We start from the raw sequence: 21,195 nt of genomic DNA, 5'->3' as shown, positions 1-21,195 counted from the left end.
TTCTTTACCGCAAGGGCACATTGCTAGCTCATGGTCAAGCTGGAGTCCACCAGGACCCCTAAGTCCTTTTTTGCCAATCTGCTTTCCAGCTGGGTGGCCCCCAGCCTGTATTGGTGCTTGGGGCTTTTCCTGCCCAGGTGCAGGACTGTGCACTTCTCATTGCTGAACTTCATGAGGTTCCATGAGGTTCCTGTCAGCCCATTTCTCCAGCCTGTTGAAAGCTGACTGGATGGCAGCATGACTCTCCAGTGTATCTGCCACTGTTCCCAGTTTTGTGTACCCTTCCTAAGGGTACACTCTGCCCCATCATCCAGATCATTAATGAAGATGTTAAACAGGACTGTGCAGAGTATTGACCCCTGCGGTACACTGCTAGTTACTGGTCTCCAAATAGACTTTGTACATGGAGGACAGGGAAGTGGTTCGAGACAGCCAGCAAGGCTTCAGCAAGGGCAAGTCTTGCCTGACCGACCTAGTGGCCTTCTGTGATGGAGTGACTACATCAGAGGACAAGGGAAGAGCAATGGATGTCGTCTATCTGGACTTACTTAAGGCCTTTGACACGGTCCCCCACGTCCTTTTCTAAATTGGAGAGATATGGATTTGATGGATGGACTGTTGGGTGGATAAGGACTTGTTGGCTGGATGGTCGCATTCAGAGAGTAGTGGTCAATGGCTCAGTGTCCGGATGGAGACCAGTGAAGAGTGGTGTCCCTCAAGGGGTCCGTATTGGAAGCCACCGAGGCGAAGGGCTCCAGAGCGGAGGATCGCGACGGGGGACCCTTCCTAGGGTGGCAAACAGCAAAGGCGAAAGTGCAGGGAGAGAGAGGGCGCCCCCCCGCCCCCCGCCCGAGCCGGCAGAGAGAGCTCCTGACGAGCGGCAGCTCTGGCTCACCGTGGGCGGGGACTAAAGCGGCGGCGGCGGCCTGAGCCCCTCACGTACAAGAGCAGCCCCCAGGGAGCGCGAGCGACACGGAACACGGCGAACAGGGCGTGGCGCGTCAGAAGGGCGTGGCACGGCAGTTTGCGTGTCAGTTCGCGCAGGCGGGGCGTGCAGGGAGGGCGTGCGGGCAGGGCGCCTCCCTTCCTGGCTCGAGAGGCTCTCTCGACGAGTGGATGTCGCCCTCCCAGAAGAGGCACAGCGATGGTCTCCACTCGTCTGAAAGCCATCGCCAGAAGGAATGTGGCGACCCAGACGGAGCTCCCGCCTAGGCACGCAGCTGTCCAGGAGTGCCTGAGCCTGCCGGAGGGCAGGGGAGATCACACCTGCGTGCGGTGCGACCAGGTGAACGATCTGCTCAGCCTGGTGGCAGAGCTGAAAGAGGAAGTGCAGAGGCTGAGGAGTATCAGGGAGTGCAAGAGGGAGATGGACTGGTGGAGCCATGCCCTGCCGTCCCTGAGGCAAAGGCAGAGGATGGAGGCTCCTCGAGAAGCAGAGGATCCCTTACCCTCTTGCCACCGGGCAGAAGGAGGGGACCTTAGAGACGAAGGGGAATGGAAACAGGTCCCTGCTCGGGGCAGCAGGCGAATCCCCTCCCAGCCTGCCTCACCTTCCCAGCTGCCCCTACACAACAGATATGGGGCTTTGGAACTTGAGGGCCAGGCTAATGAGGATATGGATGATAGTCCTTCCAGGGGGCTGCCTAGGGCGAGACAGTCTGCGCCACGCATCAGAACCACCTCTACTAAGACAAAAAGGAGGGTAATTGTCGTAGGCGATTCCCTCCTGAGGGGAACAGAGGGCCCAATATGCCGGCCTGACCCAACCCACAGGGAAGTCTGCTGCCTCCCTGGGGCCCGGGTGAGAGAGGTCACTAGGAAACTCCCTGGTCTGGTACGGCCCAGTGTTGGTTTTGCAGGTTGGCAGCGACGAGGTTGCACAAAGAAGCCTCAAAGTGATCAAGAGGGACTTCAGAGCGCTGGGGAGACTGGGTGAGGGATTGGGAGTTCAGGTAGTGTTTTCGTCAATCCCTTCAGTGGAAGAGAGGAACACTGAGAGGAACAGGAAAGCGAACCTGGTTAACACGTGGCTCAGAGGCTGGTGCCATCGGAGGAATTTTGCTTTTTTTCACCATGGGGTGGTCTACATGGCACCGGGTCTGCTGGCAGCAGATGGAGTTCAACTATCGTCAAGGGGAAAAAGGATTCCCGCTCATGAGTTGGTGAGGCTCATCGAGAGGGCTTTAAACTAGATTCAAAGCGGGAAGGGGATGAAACCAGGCTGCCTAGAGATGAGCGTAGGGGTGGCATGCCGATGTTGGGGGTGAAATCGATAGCCCAGCTCAAGTGCATCTACTCCAGTGCACGCAGCATGGGCAGCAAACAGGAGGAGCTGGAAGCCGTTGTGCAGCAGGACAGCTATGACGTAGTCGCTATCACAGAAACATGGTGGGATGACTCACATGACTGCAGTGCTGCAATGGATGGCTGTAAGTTCTTCAGGAGGGATAGGCAAGGAAGGAGAGGCAGTGGGGTGGCTCTGTATGTTAGGGAGTGTTTTGATTGTGTAGAGCTCAACAATTGTGACAACAAGGTTGAGTGCTTATGGGTAAGGATGAGGGGGAAGGCTAACAAGGCAGATATCCTGCTGGGTGTCTGTTACAGACCACCCAACCAGAACGAAGAAGCCAATGAAGCGTTCTACAAGTGACTGGCAGAAGTCTCACAGTCGCAAGCCCTTGTTCTTGTGGGGGACTTCTATTTACCAGACGTCTGCTGGAAACATAACACAGCAGAGAGGGAACAGTCCCAGAGGTTCCTGGCATGTGTGGAAGATAACTTCCTGACACAGCTGGTAAGCAAGCCTACCAGTGGAGGTGCCCTGCTTGACCTGCTGTTTACAAACAGAGAGGGTCTGCTGGGAGAAGTAAAGGTCGGAGGCCGTCTTGGGCTTAGCGACCATGAAATGATGAAATATTCTCAAATCTAGGTGAAGTAAGGAGGGGGGTCAGCAAAACCACTACGATGGACTTCCAGAGGGCAGACTTCGGCCTGTTCAGGACAGTGGTTGAGGGGGTCCCTTGGGAGACGGTCCTGAAGGGCAAAGGGGTCCAGGAAGGCTGGGCCTTCTTCAAGAAGGAAATCTTAAAGGTGCAGGAGCAGGCAGTCCCCATGTGCCATAAGAAGAACCGGCAGGGAAGATGACCAGCCTGGCTGAATGGGGAGCTTTTCCTGGGGCTCAGGAAAAAAAGGAGAGTTTATCACCTTTGGAAGAAGGGGCAGGCAACTGAAGAAGGATCAAGAATACAAGGATCTCGTTAGGTCATGCAGAGAGGGAATTAGAAAGGCAAAAACACAACTAGAGCTCAATCTGGCCACAGTCATAAGGGATAACAAAAACGGTTTTTACAAATACATTAACAATAAAAAGAGATCCAAGGAGAATCTTCATCCTTTACTGGACGCAGGGGGGAACATAGTCATCAAGGATGAGGAAGAGACTGAGGTACTTAATGGCTTCTTTGCTTCAGTCGTTAATAGCCATAATAGGTATCCTCAGGGTATCCAGCTCCCTGGGCTGGAAGACAAGGATGGAGAGCAAAATAAACTCCCCATGATCCTGCAGGAAGCAGTTAATGACCTGCTATGCCACCTGGACACTCACAAGTCTATGGGGCCTGATGGCATCCACCCAAGGGTGCTGAGGGAGCTGGCGGAGGAGCTTGCCAAGCCGCTCTCCATCATTTATCAACAGTCCTGGTCAACGGGGGAGGTCCCAGATGACTGGAAGCTTGCCAATGTGATTCCCACCTACGAGAAGGGCCGTAAGGAGGATCTGGGGAACTACAGGCCTGTCAGCCTGACCTTGGTGCCAGGGACGATTATGGAGAGGTTCATCTTGAGGGTGCTCACAGGGCATGTGCAGGACAACCAAGGGATCAGGCCCAGCCAGCACGGGTTCATGAAGGGCAGGTCGTGCTTCCCCAACCCGATCTCCTTCTATGACCAGGTGACTCGCCTAGTGGATGAGGGAAAGGCTGTCGACGTTGCCTACCCGGACTTTACTAAAGCCTTGGACACTGTCTCCCACAGTGTTCTCCTGTAGAATCTGGCAAATCATGGCTCAGACAGGTGCGCTCTTTGCTGGGTAAAAAACTGGCTGGATGGCCGAGCCCAGGGAGTCGTGTTGAAAGGAGTGAAATCCAGTTCAGCAGCCGGTCACAAGTGGAGTCCCCCAGGGCTCAGTTTTGGGGCCGGACTTGTTTAATATCTTTATCAATGGTCTGGATGAGGGGATTGAGTGCTCCCTCAGCAAGTTTGCAGACGACACCAAGTTGGGTGGGCGTGTTGATGTGCTTGAGGGTCGGAAGGCTCTGCAGAGGGATCTGGACAGGCTGGATCGATGGGCTGAGGCCAATTGTATGGGGTTCAAGAAGGCCAAGTGCCGGGTCCTGCACTTTGGTCACAACAACCCCATGCAACGTTACAGGCCTGGGGAAGAGTGGCTGGAAAGCTGCCCCGCAGAAAAGGACCTGGGGTGTTGGCCAGCAGTGTGCCAGGTGGCCTGATACAGGCCTGTATCAGAAACAGCGTGGCCAGCAGGAGTAGGTAAGTGATCGTGCCCCTGTACTTGGCGCTGGTGAGGCCGCACCTCAAATACTGTGTTCAGTTTTGGGCCCCTCCCTACAAGAAGGACATTGAGGTGCTGGAGCATGTCCAGAGAAGGGCAGCGAAGCTGGTGAGGGGTCTGGAGCACAAGTCTTATGAGGAGCAGCTGAGGGAACTGGGGTTGTTCAGTCTGGAGAAGAGGAGGCTGAGGGGAGACCTCATCGCTCTCTACAACTACCTGAAAGGGGGTTGCAGAGAGGTGTGTGCTGGTCTCTTCTCCTAAGTGTCTAGCGACAGGACTAGAGGAAATGGCCTCAAGTTGCGCCAGGGGAGGTTCAGGCTGGATATTAGGAAAAATTCCTTTACTGAGTGAGTGGTGCAACATTGGAATAATCTGCCCAGGGAAGTGGTGGAGTCACCCTCACTGGAGGTGTTCAAGGAACATGTGGACAAGGCATGGTGAGACATGGTTTAATGGGCATGGCGGTGTTAGTTGATGGTTGCACTTGACGATCTTACAGGTCTTTTCCAACTTCGGTGATTCTGTGATTCTGTGATTGGGACCAGTACTGTTCAATGTCTTCATCAATGACACAGACAGTAGGTTCGAGCGCACCCTCAGCAAATTTGCAGATGACACCAAGCTGAGTGGTGCGGTTGACATGCCTGAGGGACAGAATGCCATTCAGAGGGACTTGGACAAGCTTGAGAAGTGGGCCCATGTAAACCTCTTGAGATCCAGCAAGGCCAAGTGCAAGGTCCTGCACCTGGGTCAGGGCAACCCCTGGTATCAATACAGGCTGAGGGTTGAAAGGATTGAGAGTAGCCCTGTGAAGAAGGACTTGGCGGTACTGGTGTTTGAAAAGTTGGACATGAGCTGGCAATGTGCACTGGCAGCCCAGAAAGCCAACCATATCCCGGTCTGCATCAAAAGAAACATGTCCAGCAAGTCGAGGGAGGTGATTCTGCCGCTCCACTCCACTCCACTCTGGTGAGACCCCACCTAGAGTACTGCATCCAGCTCTGGAGTCCTCAGCACAGGAAAGACATGGATCTGGAGTGGGTCCAGAGGAGGGCCACGAAGATGATCAGAGGGCTGGAACACGTATTCTATGAGGAAAGGCTGAGAGAGTTGGGGTTGTTTAGCCTGGAGAGGAGAGGACTCTGGTCTTTTAATACTTAAAAGGGGCTTGTAAGAAAGATGGGGACAGACTTTTTGGTAGGGCCTGTTGCAATAGGACAAGGGGTAATGGTTTTAAACTAAAAGAAGGTAGATTCAGACTAGATACAAGGAATAAGTTCTTTACAATGGGGGTGGTGAAACACTGCAACATCTTTGGATGTCCCTTCCAACCCAAACCATTGATTCTATCAAGAGACAAATTGTTTGTCCAGAACAGTCAGAAAATTCGCACTGGAAGTCTTCCTAGTAAAGCCTTTTTCACACCAAGAGCCCTTTAATAGAATATAGTAACGTTTGTACCAAAGATGCCATTTCCAGCAGGAAACTTCCTGCCTTTAGTGACACTTGAAAACATCCCTAAATTTTCTAATGCAATTTTATTTGGTCTCTAATTAAAATAACCAATAGTAGGCAACTAATTTTTGCTTGTCTCTTGAGTAGCTTCTTAAGACCGTTTCTTTTATATTTCTGCACAGAACAACTTAGTTGGCCCACCATTTTGTACATTTCCTTTGCTGTTTATTTTCTGGCATATTTGTGCTTGGATAAGAATAATTTTGCTGACAGCCATAATCCTGTATTTGTGACTTAGCATTTCGTTGCCGTAGAAACGAACACATGGTCACAAACCTAGCATTATTATGACTTACAGTGCTGGATCAAATTGGAGGATGCTATAAACTGGAAAAGAACAAAGCTTTTTAAGTGCAGGAATAGGTGAATAGGGCAAGAACTCTTTCAAGAAACGTTTGGCAAGGTTGTACGTCTGTTTGTCCTTGAACTTTGTAAGTTATTTGTAAAGTTGTAAAAATTTGTAAGTTAGGCCCTATTCCTCCTGTTTTACAGACTTCATCCCATGGCACAAACTCCTAATGATTTCAAAAAGGCAGAATCCAGACCAAGCAGAAGAAAAGTTCAAAACCTAAAATGTAAAAGGGGTTGGAAAGGAGGCAAACAGTAGAATACCCACTGGCAGCTCTTTAAACAACCCTTTTCTTAGAAGTTGATCTGTTTATTTCAGAAGCAGTTAGCTTGACGTGTATCTGTGTTGAAAATGACCCAGATATCTCTCACCTGTCCCTAGTGAATCAACCCAGAAGCTAATACCTAAGGGGCAGAAGCTTGGCAAGAAGTCTTGTAGGCCTTCTAAGTAATTTCCAGACTGAACTGATAGTCAATCCTAAGGAATATTACTTTGCAGTAAATTTTCTATTCCTGCCCTTCCAGGAGGTAAAATAAAATGTGCCCTGAAAAAGAGAAATGACCATATTATGAATACTGAAGTTTTTTGAGCAGCTGGACTCCAACAGTGGGTTCTTGGAGCCCATGGATCCAGAAATATACCATGTTTGGGCATGTATGGTCTGGTGGGGGTGTGGGTATGCACCTGAACAGATGTGGGACTCCTAGGGAGATAGCACGACTGTGCAGGTGTTAGATGAGTGAAAGAAATCCAAAGTGAAAAAAGTGAAACAGACAGACTGAAAGAGCGCTAGAGTTGAAAACATTTACATTTTGCTAGATTTGAAGGAAGAACACAGGAACCAAAAAATCAAGGGGCAGAATAAAACACTTCATTTGTAGGAGATAGGAAGGGAAAATAGAAATAGAGTGTATTAGGGACTGAACTTTGCTGTCTTTACAATGAATAAGTGGCATATTATTTCCTGAAAAATTCTATTCAAATCCACAAGAAAATTTGCAAGGTAGGACATTTTCAGAATGACTATAAGCAACACAGTTTTCTCTGAATAAAATAAAAACTGTTTGTCTACTGCTTGTAGTACCATAGTATGGAACAAATTGAGGAGATCCTTTCATTGAACTATGTATTAATATCTATATCCCATTGCTAACAACATGTCTGGTAAATATGCTACCAAATTTCCAAAAGAAAGTAGTACCCTATCACGTGCTCTGCAGTCCATAATCACTTCTGCAATACTTATAGCATGTTGAGAAATTTTTCTAATTGTTACTAGCCAGGGCTAGTGAAACGTATTTACATTTAGGAATTCATACCAAGAGCATTTCCTGTTTGTCAAAATGTGTGTTACTTTGAAATGCACTAATTTTTACTTGGTGATGACCTGATATTAGATGTGGATTAAAAGGATCTAAACCATTGCATTAACGTTAGTTAAGTGTGCAAAGTCATATTATATCCTAATGACTTGTGAGAAAGAAATTCACCAGTTGTATTTACACACACACATACACAATGCATGGGAAGTACCTATACAAGTGTGAGATTTGCCTTAAACTTTTTGCAAGACATTGCATCACTAGATGCAATACTCCTCATTGAAACACTCCCCACTGATTTCAGGAACTTTTTTGAAAGTGTTTGGAATGAACTGGCGGGTTTTTATTCCTAAGAAAGTAGCATACCAGAGCACTGAGACTGTTAGTATCAGTCTAGTTTGTCTTATCTTTCCTGCATTTACCTTGCTGCTTCTTACGCCATGAAAGCCTTGTAAATTAAATTGCTTTCTCAGGGCATTATCTGAAGTATAATTCCTACCTAGCCTTTTTCAAACTGTCCTATACACCCCATAACCCCCCAAAGATAAGAACTTTTCATGTGCTATTTTCATTTATATTGGTGGAGACATGGGAAACACAAAAAAAGGGATTATTTGTAAGTGAGCCCATTCACTAGGTGTAGTACACTCTGATTATTGCCTAGGAACAGGCACGTTTGCTGAGGCTGGTGAAGTGGCACTTTCCATCCTTAGGTCTCCAAGCATTTTCTGTATGAGTAGGTTTACAAATAATCTTATGCTAAAGCTGAAGAGCAGTCGTCTATGCATAGGTACCTCCCAGGCCAAAGGAAAAGGCACTATTATAAATGTGGTACCTGTAGATGCACACAGTTAAAGAGTGTTGACCTAAATACCTGGCCAGGAAAAGGACTGTTTGAAAAGGTTAAGCTTTTGCCACAAAACAGTGGCTCAGCATCTGCCAATACCAGTAGTTGCTATTTCTCTCCCTCTTTCTTTCCCTGCCCCTCTCCAGAGAAATGTGCCTGACATCCATTCCCTGCTTCAGTTTCTCTGTAAAGAAAACAAAAAATCTTTCAAAACCCAGAGATCTGCCAAGTACTTCTGGTATCTAGAAGATGCTTGGTATTCCCCTGGGCTGTAGGAGCCCTGTCCTCTTTCCTTAGGTACCGCTCACATCGTACAGGCGCCTCACCTCAGCCAGAAGCTGGGTTTCAGAAGTAGTATGCCTGAAAGCCTAGCAGAAATAGATATCATACTGTGCCTTTATCTACTGCTCTGCAGGGGACTGAGTTACACTTTCACTGAGGAGATCTATTGCAGACTAGTCAGTTGCAGTTAAAAGCCCAGAGCACCTGTGTTTTTATAGAGTTCTTCACCCAGAAGGCTAAACTAGCAGCAGGATAGCAAAATCATCTTTGAAATGCAAAATTTTTCTCACAGTGAAGAATTTGGGAAAGTGGAATTTCCTATTCTTTCAGGATATAATTTTGTCTTCCGTGACTTTTCAGAGACACGTATCAAACTGCACTTCTAACACCATGAAGATTACAGTCACAACTGCCATTCAAAAATAGAAGGTTCTTAAAAATCATTAAATTCAGGTTGTTGCAAATGCCCTTTTTAGCTGTCTCCATTTTTTTTGAGACTCTAGAAAGTGTTTGGAAATCTTATAAATCTTTTTAACGTCTGTGAGAGCAAGAAGCATACTTAAAAGATTTCTTATGTATCCGGTCATGTCTACGTGTTATAGCTTTCTAAATGAAGCTGGAGATATTGCAAGAAATACTTCAAATGAAGTTTCCTTTTTGACTGCACCAGTCAAGAGAGCTAAAACAATGCCATGTAATGAGCCATGAATATAATTCAATTCTTGTTTTCACTCCTCTGTGTCTACTATCAAAGTAATTACACAGAGATCAAGTCCTGACCAACGATTCAAAATCGGATTCTAAACACACTGCTGCCCTCTCCACCTTTATACATTCTTCCTCACCCATTTGTGAATTATATTTAAAAACAGCATTGAGGAGTTCTGGATGAACACAGACTTCTTATATAGACTGAAGTTTTGGTGTGAGCCAAGGTGAGTAAGGGAAGTTGTAGTCCTGGGATGTAAGAAGGAGCAGTGAAACAGCTATTTAGGTTCCAATGATTTTCAGTCAGTCAGCACAAAGAGACTGGATGATACCCACACCGAAATGGAAATGGGACCTCACTTGCACTTATTGCGCTGAAGTTTTAGTTAGGTAAGTGCAATCCAGATCATCAGTAATCACGCTCAAAGTAAGAGGACAGCAGGCATCTACACTGGCAGGGATCGCCTCTCATTTGCCCACTGAAGCAGCAGGTAAAACAAATAGTTACTGTGCTATAACTAGCTGTTAAATTGCCTGACAGTTGTATCTAGCTTTGCTTCATGGGAGACACAGGAAAGAGAAGGATGGTGAGGGAGTGAATGTTTCTCATTTCTGCAGCCATTTAATTTACAAGAGAAATAAATGCTATTAAAATGAATCACAGGAAACCTTTAAGAAAGCAGCAGGAATAAATTCTTCAATTCATGTCAAATGAAAGACTCAAATATCACAGGCCTGGTAATAAGATACAGTGCTTTCTATAGCTAAACAAAAGTGCCGTGCCGAAGCTATAACAACAATCAAAATTAATCAACACTCTTACTGGAAATTTAAGATGAGTAAGTGAGGATTTAATGATACTCTTAGGTATAATGCTAGAGTCCATGGCTGCAGCAAGTCAGTAAAAGAATAATAAGTCTGTTTTAGAGAAAGATTGGAGAGGATCAGAGGAATAGCCAAGTGCATTTCTTGCATTGAAAAAAGCACTATAAAAAAGGCTCAGCTTAGATAACTGTCTATAGGATTTTCTATTCTGTGTGTCAACATAGAACCCACAGCACTTCTCAATAGCCTACAGAAAAGGTAAAGCCAAATGAAGAAAATCCACAACTATAAAGAAACATAGGAAGTGAGCAGAAAGGACAGAAGGTCTCACAAAACTCATAGCTTCCTGATATAGCAGGGAGTCCCTTTGATGAACCTCCCAGCTGATCCTCAACAGGAAACCATGCCTTACATTGCTGAAGAGAAAAAAAAAAAATGCTAATTTTTCTTCCAGTTTGATCTAAGGGAAAATTACTTCTTTGTCCCAAACCTGGTAGTTGGTTAAATCCTGAGCATATTAATTGGTCACATCAGTCAGACACCAGATAAAAATTACTATCAGTAATCACACTTTATCTATATTTACTTTATTTTCAGTCCAGTGCTTCAGAGAAAGATGACAATGCCCAGCAGCCAATCTTTTAAGTACTCACTGAGGGGGGCAAGGCAGGGAGGAAGAGTGGAAGGGAGGAGAAGAGAGTCTTCTTTCCTTGGCAAGGAAATAAACTTCCATAGCAACTAGCAGAAGACTCAAAGCACATAGTAATACAGCAAAGCCAGACTGCAAACAAACAGTAATCCAGGCTCTTTTCAAACTCCTTTTGGAATATGATGTGCTCACATATTCAAAACTTCATTCCTGATCTCCTAGGAATGATCTTATTTTAAACATAAAACCCTGCTCCTAAGTTTTTCAAGCTTCATATTAAAACAAGTTGAATTTATTGACCATTTATCTTACTTCAATCAACAGTACTAGACTTCTCCTTGGATGGTTGGAAATACTATTGTGACAGTATTTGGGTTAGTATTTTAGTGTTCAGTTATGATTAATTACTCCATAACTAATGTAGAACTATTTGAATATGCACTCTTGTTGTTATCCTTTAACTTAAAAAGCATTTCATCTTCCTTAGATACTCTATTTTGCAAATCTTCATAGTAGCCCTTCTGCGCACCTGTTCCAATTCTAGTTAATCTTTCTTCAACATACATGATGACGACTGTATGATCTAAGATATTAGTGGTGCTTCCCTGACTTTATAAAAATATCTCTTGATAGCATTGTGAGGTTTTTTTGCAGCTACGATACACTGGCCTCTCAAAAGCAAGTTCCTATTGACCAGAACAGTGTGATCACTGTCTTCTTCAACTGTCTCCAGTTATTGGATTTCCCACTTACATCACACCGTTATTTCTAGCATCCGATTCCTTGGTTATATGCTTGCACTAATAGATCTTATTCTATGCCACTCTCATCGCTGTCAACAGAAGTAATTAACATCTTCTAAGTCTATGCTGGGGGACAAATACCACAAGCACTCCTTTGGTCGTTAGACATTTGCCCTAGCAAACATAAAAAAATGAGAGAAAATAATCAAAATGCAATTCCAGATGGAAACCCAAGGTCAGGTGTCATTCAGGTATTTCAGTCAGCTTGATGGTAGAGCTCAGCTGAGTAGGGCTTGGGGATCAGGCCCTGGTCTCTGCCCTGCCACCAGAATGCTGGCAGTTTTGGTAAGTCAAACCCCAGAACGAACTTCCCCATTCCCCATGTGAACCTCTGCTCTCTCTCTAGGAAGCCACTGGAGTTTGACTAATGGAGAAGAAACTGTATGAACAACGTGTAAAAGTCTCTTAGACTTTCGTGTTCACCCAGCGGCATCTGACCGGCATGCTAGATGCGATATACAAGTGTTCTGTTGTTCAAAGCTGGTACCAAATATTTATTATAATATTTAATATGTATTGTTTAGTTATGTAACACGCTTGTGCAGCGCTACCCAAATTGTATGTGAAAATCTAAAAGGTGACTTAATGCAGCCTGTGGGCATTCCAGAGCTAGGTGCCCCCAAGCACTTTTCCAACCTGCTGAGTTAATAAAGACAATTTTAGGCTTTGTCTAAGGTTATTTATCACTTCAAGAGACAGCTTCAGCAATTGGCCATAGTCAAGAGTATAAAAACCTAGCTGCTGTGAAAAGGAGCCTTAGATATAGGGGCCTTGCAGAAGTTAGTAAATATTTGTTACTGACCTAGGAGGAACACAAGGGAGTTCATGATAGAGAAATTCCTATGTATACTAATTAAAAATCTCTTCTTTACCACACCAGCTCAGCAGAGTGGAAACTTGGGTGATCTAAAGACTGGGTATAAAACTTCGCAGTGTTTTAAAATAGTGACCTTAGTTCATACACTGTAAGTTGAAAACTAAGAAAGATATTAAAAAACAATTCCTAGTAGAAAACTGCCTTTGAAATAAACCATGGAATCACAGACTGGTTGAGGTTGGAAAGGACCTCTAGGAGATCATCTGGTCCAACACCCTGGTTAAGCAGGGTTACCTAGAGCTGGTTGCCCAGGACTATGCCCAGGCTTTTGAATATATCCAGGGGTGGAGATATTCAATGTCCTTGCCCAATGTCCTTGGGCAACCTGTGCCAGTGCTCAGTCACCCTCACAGTGAAAAAGTGTTTCCTGATGTTCAGATGGAGCCTCCTGCGTTGCAGTTTGTGCCCATTGCCTCTGGTCTGGTCACTGTCCATTACTGAAAGGAGCCTGGCTCTGTCCTCTTTGCGTTCTCCCTTCAGGTATTTACAAACATTACTCAGATACCCCTTGCACCTTCTCTTCTCCAGGCTGAACAGTCCCATCTCTCTCAGCCTTTCCTCATAGGAGGTATGCTCCAGTCTCTTCACCATATTAATGGCCCATTGCTGGACTCCTCCCAGCAGCTCCGCATCTCCCTTGTGGTGGGGACCCCAGAACTGGACACAGTACTCCAGGTGTGGCAGGACTCCTGTTAAACAAGACTGGACCCACTACTCACCTCTGGGGTGCATCTTGCCCCAGGAAGGCACAGCATGTGCTCAGCTGTGTTCTGTGGTGGGTCCGCTGGAGCCGGCTGGGACTGGCTACGTCTGGCACGGGGCAGTCACGGCCTCTCCTCACAGAGGCTCCCTCGGCAGTCGCCGCACTGCCAACACCTGGACAGGGACACCCAATACACCAATACACTGGGCCAGGGTGTCTGGAGCAGTGCAGCAGACTAGGTGGAGGGACTGTGGCCGGTGCAGGTGCTGTGGCAGGGACATCTGCCAAGCAGCTTTCCAAGGCCTGTCCTCTGTCAAGGGCCTCTGCACCGGTGGCTCCCCTCTCTCTTCGCTTGCATGGCATGGAGACAGTGCACAGCTCTATCTTTATCCTCTTATAGGTGCTTACTCTTGTCATGACCCAGCAAGGCCATGCAAGCTGGCTCATCGCAGGAGGTGTGCAGCAGCCCCTTGGCACGTGCCTGCGGCCACTTTGGTGCCTGAAGATCCCCATGACGATGTGGAGCCAGAGGGGCTGAGTGGGCCAAAGCCCTACACAGCCCCAGCCTGTGTCACCCAGACCCAGTGCACCCTCTTGCCCCATGGGACCCCCTGTCCAGCAGTACTGGCCCTGCCCAGGCCGGGGGAAGGCAGGGGACCATGCTCAGTACCTCCCGTGCCCCCATGCTGCCACTCCAGATGCCCAGTGCCCTCAGGGCACCTTGTACCCCCACACAGTGGGGCATACAGTGGACCCCTTTCTTGTCCACTGGGAGACTATAAAGCACACAGTGAACACCCTTCTTTCTCTAAAAAGGTTGTGGTGGATTGACCCCAGCAGACCAATGCCCAGGCAGTCCCCAAGCAATGGCTCCTTTGGAAATACCAAAGGGCCAGACTTCATTGTGGAGCATGACGCTACATGGCATGGAGTACCCCTTTGGTCAATTTGGGTTGGCTGTCCCAGCTGGGTCCTCTCTCAGCCTCTCACCCAGCCTCAGCCTACTTGCCTGGGGACACACAGAGGGAAACGGAGGAAGCCTTGGTGCTCTGCAAGCACTGCTCAGCAATCAGTTTGTCTAGTTGCAAATATGAAACACAGCCCAAGTGGGCTGCGGGGTCTCTTTCGACGACCTGCACCCCCCCCACCCCCCCACCCCCCCCCCCAGCTCTGTCTGTGATGTCATAGACATGACCTCACACCTTGCAGGGCCAGCTCTTTATGAGGTCAGGCCATAAGCTGTGGGCGTGGAAAGAGCTCGCAGTGTATTGGTGGTGGTGTGCTTGTGGCAGGTGTTCTCCTAACAGATAGCTCCAGGAGGAGATCTGCCTAGACAGACAACACTCCTGTACATAAGCTTGCAGGAGAGCTTCATTTTTTACCTGGATGAGGAGGAGAAAGGCTTCTGCCAGGCAACAAGGGGCTGCTCTGCCAAGGAGACGAGCCGGCAGCAGCTTGTCAAGACCTCGGGAGGCCCAAGGCAGAGTGCGTGCACTCTACAATGCTGCAGAAAATGCGCGTAAGTTCAGTGCTGCCTTTCACCCCATGTATGCACCAAGCCTGCCTGGCTTCGCTGGGCCTGATAACCCTGCAGAACCAGCGTCATCCTGCCACAAGGGAGACCTGGGGCCACCTTGGCTACATGACGACGATGGAGCTGGCTAGCATGTCCATGTCTTTGTGGGATACTGTAGTAAATGTGGCTATCCCAGGACTCGTGCCACCCTCCTTCCCCAGGCACACCCTGCCTGTGAGGGGATCCTGCCTGGCCCTCCACCGCCCCACTCTCAGGGTGCACCCAGCTGCTCCCCTCTGTAAGACATAACCACATAACCCCTGCCCCAGGGAGGGATTGTGTAGGACCAGTGCCCACCTCCCTACAGGGATCTGGCATGAGCTGAACCGCTGTTCTCAAGAAGGGTCCTTAAGCTTTTCTCTGATTTCTTTGCCCAGGGTTGGTCTTCAGTCTGGCAATGGTTGTGGTCTCCCTCCAGAGATGCCTCAGCCCAGGCATCTCTACCATGTGAGTATAACATGTTTCCAGTGTGGACTTGGAGGCAAGGAGTGCCAGTGAGTCAGGGCAAGCAGGGGGAGGCTGGTGGTGCTTTCCACCAGGAGACCCTGGCTCCTCCAAAATTGCTGCTCTTCAGCTTCTAAGAGAAAATCCCCCGTGCACAGGGCTCTGACCTTGACCACTGCTAACACAAGGAGTCCCTCTTTTTCAGGAAAAAGACCATCACCTTGAAAAAGAGGAGGTTCTTCACAATCCTCTTCTTGACAGGCCTAGCTGCTCTTGGTGAGTATTTGCCCACTGCCAGCGGAGGCACGGAATGTGAGCTTTAGAGTGAGGGAGAGGCACTGGTGGGGCCCTTCCAACCTCCCACATCTGCAGCTCAGGGAGCTCCCCACATGCTCGCTATATGCAGAGTCCACCCCAGAACCAACAGAGGAAATGAGCGCGCAGCCTGTGGAGCCTGGTGTTGGCGCTCACTGCAGCAGGGAGGGGAAACAGGGTGCAGCTGTGGGGCACCAGGTGTGACCACAAGCCAGAGCTGTACAGGGTCCCGAGGCCCATGGAGGGGGTCCCTGCTTGGAGCTGCAACCTCTGTCTGCACCTCTTACCCATGTCCTCATCCAACCTCTTGCCACCCTGATGTGGGAAGAGACTGTGTGACTACAGAGATCATTAGAAACTCTAATAAAATAACTCTCTTTCGGTGATGTGAATTACAGCTGGTGCCTGCTGCGGGACCTTGATGCTTACGTGGATGCTGTGGACAGAGGATGTGCCACAGGTCAGTGACTGCTGTTGTGGGACAGGAAAGTCCCACAAAGGAGCACTGCTGGAGGTGGGTGGGTAAATTGTCCAGTCCCTCCAGTTCTAGGCAGTGACCCAAAGAACAAGCAGCAGCTTCTGCCATCCCTTCTTAGAGCTGGTGGTTCTGGAGAGGCCTGGCAGCTCTGGGACTCAAACAGAGAGCCTTTCCCTTTCAGGTGCTGCTGGGGCAGCCTACAGCCGACCTGAGGTCCCTGTGGTAAGACCCCTCTCCTCTCTCCTGGCCTGCAGCACATTTGGTGGGGTAGCAGCAGATGAGCCCATGCTATTTGCACTCACTTGCACAGCGCCCAGGGTTCATGCTTTTCACTCCTGCCTGGGCCTTTTGCTAAACCTGGAGGGGAAAGGAAGCAGTCACAAACTGGGTGAAGAAAAGGGGGCTTGAGCACCTCTGTCTCTGCCTCTCCCAAGCTTGGAGGCTCTGGGAGGGGCTGGGCAGCTCTCTGATAAGATTTGCTTTCCTGGTGATTGCAGGAACACATTTGCTCTGTTGGGGAAACAATCACAAGAAATGCAACAGCTGAGAGATGAGGTGGTGAGCCTGGCTGCAGAGATTGGCTCTATGAAGAAGGTAATCCTGCACTTTGGGAATGAAGGCTAGGATGAGCATGGCCCCGCACAAGGCACTTCGTGGGCCAGTTGGTGGGCTTTTCCTGCTCAGCCCACATACCCATTGTCAGGGGCTGCTGGTTGAGCTGCTCTGATGTAAAGCCCCTTCTCTTGGCCAGGTCTGACATGGTTGTTTCCTCTGTTCATTTGTCTTTCCCAGGAAGTTCAGCAAATAAAAGAGGCAATGTCTGCAGTCACACAGATGTCCGACTGGGCTCTGAAAAGTGCAGGTACAGATGGACACAGGCAGGCAGGGCTGTCATCGCACTGGGCTGCTGCTTAGCGTTCCCAAAAGGAGGCTGCATGGCAGACTCTGCTCTCCAAGGCATAGGGACGTGGGACAAAACCATGGGGCCCAAAAGAATGACTGTGGCTGAGCAGCTTCCTTGGGCTCATCCCAGCCTTGCTGTCAGACCCCTCACTGGAGCCCTGGCCAAGCTCCTGACAGCATTTCTGCCCTCTCCCACTCCACAGAGCTTTCCTGGGGAATGAAGAAGAATGGCTGCACTGTCCTTGCTGTCCACACAGCGGGGCCGTGGCTTGGGTCTGCTGCCCTTCCGATGGGGGGTTGCTGCCTCCCAGTACCTGCAGACCTTCTCTTTGTGGGGCTGGGAGAGAAAAGCTGTCACCAGAGATCCCCTCCTTTTCCTGGGGCACCTCCAAGGGTGCGGTGCTGCGTGCAGGGCTGGCAGGCAGCCTCAGAAGTCGTCTGCAGCCACCAGGTCCTCTGAGCCTGGGGCCTTTTGCAGTCAGCTGCTCTCTTCTCCCTTCAGGGGCTGCCATCAACCTGCAGAGATCATCCAGCAGCTCTGCATGGCTCTGCAGGGTGTTTTGGTTCCTGTGTCCTCCACCCCTTCTGGATACCTTTGTGCAGGTACGGTAGCAGAAACTGTCAGTGCTGCTTCTCTTGCCTCTTACAAGGTTGGGGGCTAGCCCTAGGGCATCTCCCCTCAGGCCAGTGGTACAGGCCACGGCACTGTTCCGGTGCCTGACACCTGAGGTCTCATACAGGGCTTGGCACGCTACAAAACAGCAGTTGCCCTCAGAAGGGGGCTGACCTGAGCCAAGCTTCCTGCCTGCTGTCCCTGGTCACTGCTGGGTGAAGGAGCTTCTCCTTCAGGACCTCATTTCCCTGCCGCACCTCTGATTGATTGTCCCTTTCCTGAGGAGGCAGTGGAGGGTGAGGGGAGGCTGCAGAGCTGCTCGCCAAAAAGAGAGGTTCCTTGAAAACCCTGACTCCAGTGCAGGGTATCAAGTGTTGCCACTGGCTGGCTATTTTCCTCTTTCCTGGGCTGGGAAGACAGCCAGGTGCTTCCGTCCGCTTCCCAACACGCCATTCATTCCAAGCACAAGCACAGCCCACAGGTGCAGTGCTGCCTGTGCTTCTGGCTGCACAGAAGTGCAGCGGGCCTCATCACACCCTCACGTTCATTGCTCTTGCCCTCTGCTTTCAGCCAGATGCTTCCCCGGGATACTGCTGGCCTTTCCAAGGGTCTCGGAGTGAGGTGCTAATCCAGTTGCCCACACAAATACGACCAATGGCCGTCACCATACAGCACACCTCAAAGATAGACTCTCTGCTGGGGCCTGTCAGTAGCGCCCCCCGAGATTTCACAGTCTCTGTAAGTCTCTGCTGGGTACTGGGGGCTGGGACCTGGTCACGGGGAAAAGCTATAAGGGGGACTTGCTGCTCTCTGCACATCTGCCAAGATTTGCATGCTCCCAAGCACTGCCGTTCCCTGAGGGGAAATTTCAAGGCACATGCGGGACAGAGTCACCCCTCCTAAGACTTGCTCAGCGCATTTTGGCCCAGCACCTCCGGGCCCTTGAGCAACACACAAGGAGGAGACTCAGCCACACCTCACTCTGCACCAGACTGTGCTGGAGCTGCAGGAGCTGGGTGGGGATCATGGGCCTGGATCTGGCATGAGCGTTTTCTCATGGGCGCATTGAGCCTGACCTGCTCCCCTGTGCTTTCTCTCCAAGGGACTGGATGAAGAAGGAGAGGACGAAGCTCTGCTGGGGACATTCACCTACACTGTGCAGAAAAAGCCAACCCAGACTTTCCTTCTGCAGGTACAGTGACTGTGTGTGGGCAAGAGCCCAGGGCAGAAATGCTGGTTTGCCAGCAAGTCGCTTGGAGAAGGAGTGTGGACAGTTCCTGCTGGGGCAAGGGCCTGATCCTGGCTAAGAGAAATATTGGTGGGATCGGGAGGGAGAGTGAGTGGCATCTGGCAAGCAGCATGGCAAAAGCAGAACAAAGGCTGCATTGGCCCCACAACCATCTGGGTCCCCAGAGCTGCCTGGCTGCACCCACCGGGCAGGCTGTGGCAGGGAGGATGCCCAGCACCTTGCCCCAGCAGCAGAACTTTCCCCAGACCCCATTTCCCCAGGACCAGCGAGCCTCAGGTTTCCACAGCTGCTCATCATGCTCTCTGAGACCAGGCATTTGCTCTGCAGCGGCCACCTGGGTGGGAGAAGGGAAGGAGGGAGAAGCTGCCGCCTCAGCCAGGGCAGGAGCTGGTCCCAGAGCAGGGGCCGGGCTGGCAAAGAAAGACGCGCAGAGCCTGCTGTCACTCTTTATACCCCAGGAATGATGTTGCTTTTTGCTGTGGTTTCTTTGCAGAATGGGATCCCCAGAGCCTTTCGGTTTTTGAAGCTTGTCATACAGAGCAACTGGGGAAAACCAGGATACACCTGCATTTATCGAGTGCAAGTGCATGGGAAGATCGTGGGAATGAATGCCATCGGCCAGACACATGTGGAGACCCTCCCTCAATAAGAATTAAAGAGGAAAATTGAGAAACAGACCAGAGGGATGTGGCTGTTAGTCTGATGCAGAGCAATGTCATTTCAGAGGCTCCCTCAAAGCAGCCAACTTGTGCCTTTCGCAGGCTGAGGCCTTCTTCAGGCGTTCCGCTTTCTCTCCACTACGAGGTTGTTTCCTAACCAAGCAAAAGGAGACGATGCTCCTATAGACTTTCCTTGCCTAAGTTCCTTGACAAAATCCTTTGGCATGAGGGCCACCCCCCATCTCACCCCAGGAAGGAGCCCTCAGAGCCTGGCAGCATTTGGGGGTCCTGACCCCCAAAGCACAGGCCCGTTCCATTCAGGGGGTACCGTGGCTCTGGGGACTGTGTCTAGTGGGGGCCCACATGGGGTGCAGCCATGTCTGGGACCCTTGAGGGGTGTCTTGAGATGTGTGAGGAGACCTGAGCAACCTGACCTCTGGGGAGGGGAGCGATCCTGGCTCAGTTCCCCTGTGCCCGTGTGCGCTCCCAGGGACAGCCCTCTGCTTCTGCCTTCTGCCTTCTGCTTGGCTTTAAGAGGGCCACCGTTCCGCCACCCTGAAATGCCAAACAGAGTCAGCTCCCTGCTGAATGCTATACACATAAACATCTGTCTTTGTCATGGGGAGATTTGCCCAGTTCAGCTCTGCATCTTCAACAGCAGGTACGCAAGGGTATGGACCTACACCCATTCATCTCAAACTGATGTAAACTCCAAAGCCAAAAGCCAATGGTTTCACCGTCATCCCTGCTACTCTGCTAAGTATAGGAGGCCTGAAAACCAGTGTAATCTCCTTGTCAGTCCAGTGGACGCAGCTTTGCAGGGAAAGCTTTGGCACTTGGCTCTCCTCCCACATTGCTTTCTTCATTTGCCTTTAAATCTAATGTGGGAATAGGTAAGTTCAGGTGGACAATTACATTGTCATCAAGCTAATTCATAGGTGAGGGTGCGAGAGGTTGGTGGCGTGCTACCCAAGAGTTCCACTGCTACTGTCCTCTATTGGCAGGGAACAACTACCTGAAAGGAGGTTGCAGAGAGGTGGGTGTTGGCCTCTTCTCCCAAGTGACTAGTGACAGGACTAGAGGAAATGGCCTCAAGTTGCGCCAGGGGAGGTTCAGGTTGGGTATTAGGAAAAAGTTCTTTACTGAGAGAGTAGTGGCACATTGGAACAGGCTGCCCAGGGAGGTGGTAGAGTCACCCTCTCTGGAGGTATTCAAGGAGCGTGTGGATGTGGCATTGTGGGATGTGGCTTGATGGGCACGGTGCTGTGTGGTGTGGGTGGGTTGTTTTGGTGTGGGTTGTGGTGTATTTTGTGGTTTGTGGGTGGTTTTGGTATTTTTTTGTGTGTGGTTTGGGTTTTTTTGGGGTTTTTCTTTGTTTTTTTAAGGTTGGTCTTGATGATCTTACAGGTCTTTTCCAACCTTAGTAATTCTGTGATTCTGTGAAATCAGACCACGTTGGTGCAGGCTACATTTTCTGTGGAAGACTGAGAAATGTTTGGAAGAAAAGC

At 49.6% G+C, this 21,195-nt stretch overlaps 1 protein-coding gene across 1 annotated transcript; it reads left to right on the top strand.

Annotated features, from left to right (window-relative positions):
• Positions 1-1,144: 1,144 nt before the first annotated feature.
• Positions 1,145-19,677, top strand: LOC132320725 (sperm-associated antigen 4 protein-like). Its single transcript, XM_059834005.1, has 8 exons — positions 1,145-1,285; positions 15,676-15,746; positions 16,761-16,857; positions 17,056-17,125; positions 17,669-17,769; positions 18,350-18,517; positions 18,882-18,971; positions 19,522-19,677. The coding sequence occupies exons 1-8, from the start codon at positions 1,145-1,147 to the stop codon at positions 19,675-19,677; spliced, it is 894 nt and encodes a 297-aa protein (XP_059689988.1).
• The last annotated feature ends 1,518 nt before the right edge of the window (positions 19,678-21,195 follow it).

The sequence above is a fragment of the Gavia stellata genome, chromosome Z (genome assembly GCF_030936135.1).
Source record: "Gavia stellata isolate bGavSte3 chromosome Z, bGavSte3.hap2, whole genome shotgun sequence".
In the NCBI taxonomy this organism is placed as follows: Eukaryota; Metazoa; Chordata; class Aves; order Gaviiformes; family Gaviidae; genus Gavia; species Gavia stellata.
This window is presented reverse-complemented; position numbering and strand designations above follow the sequence as displayed.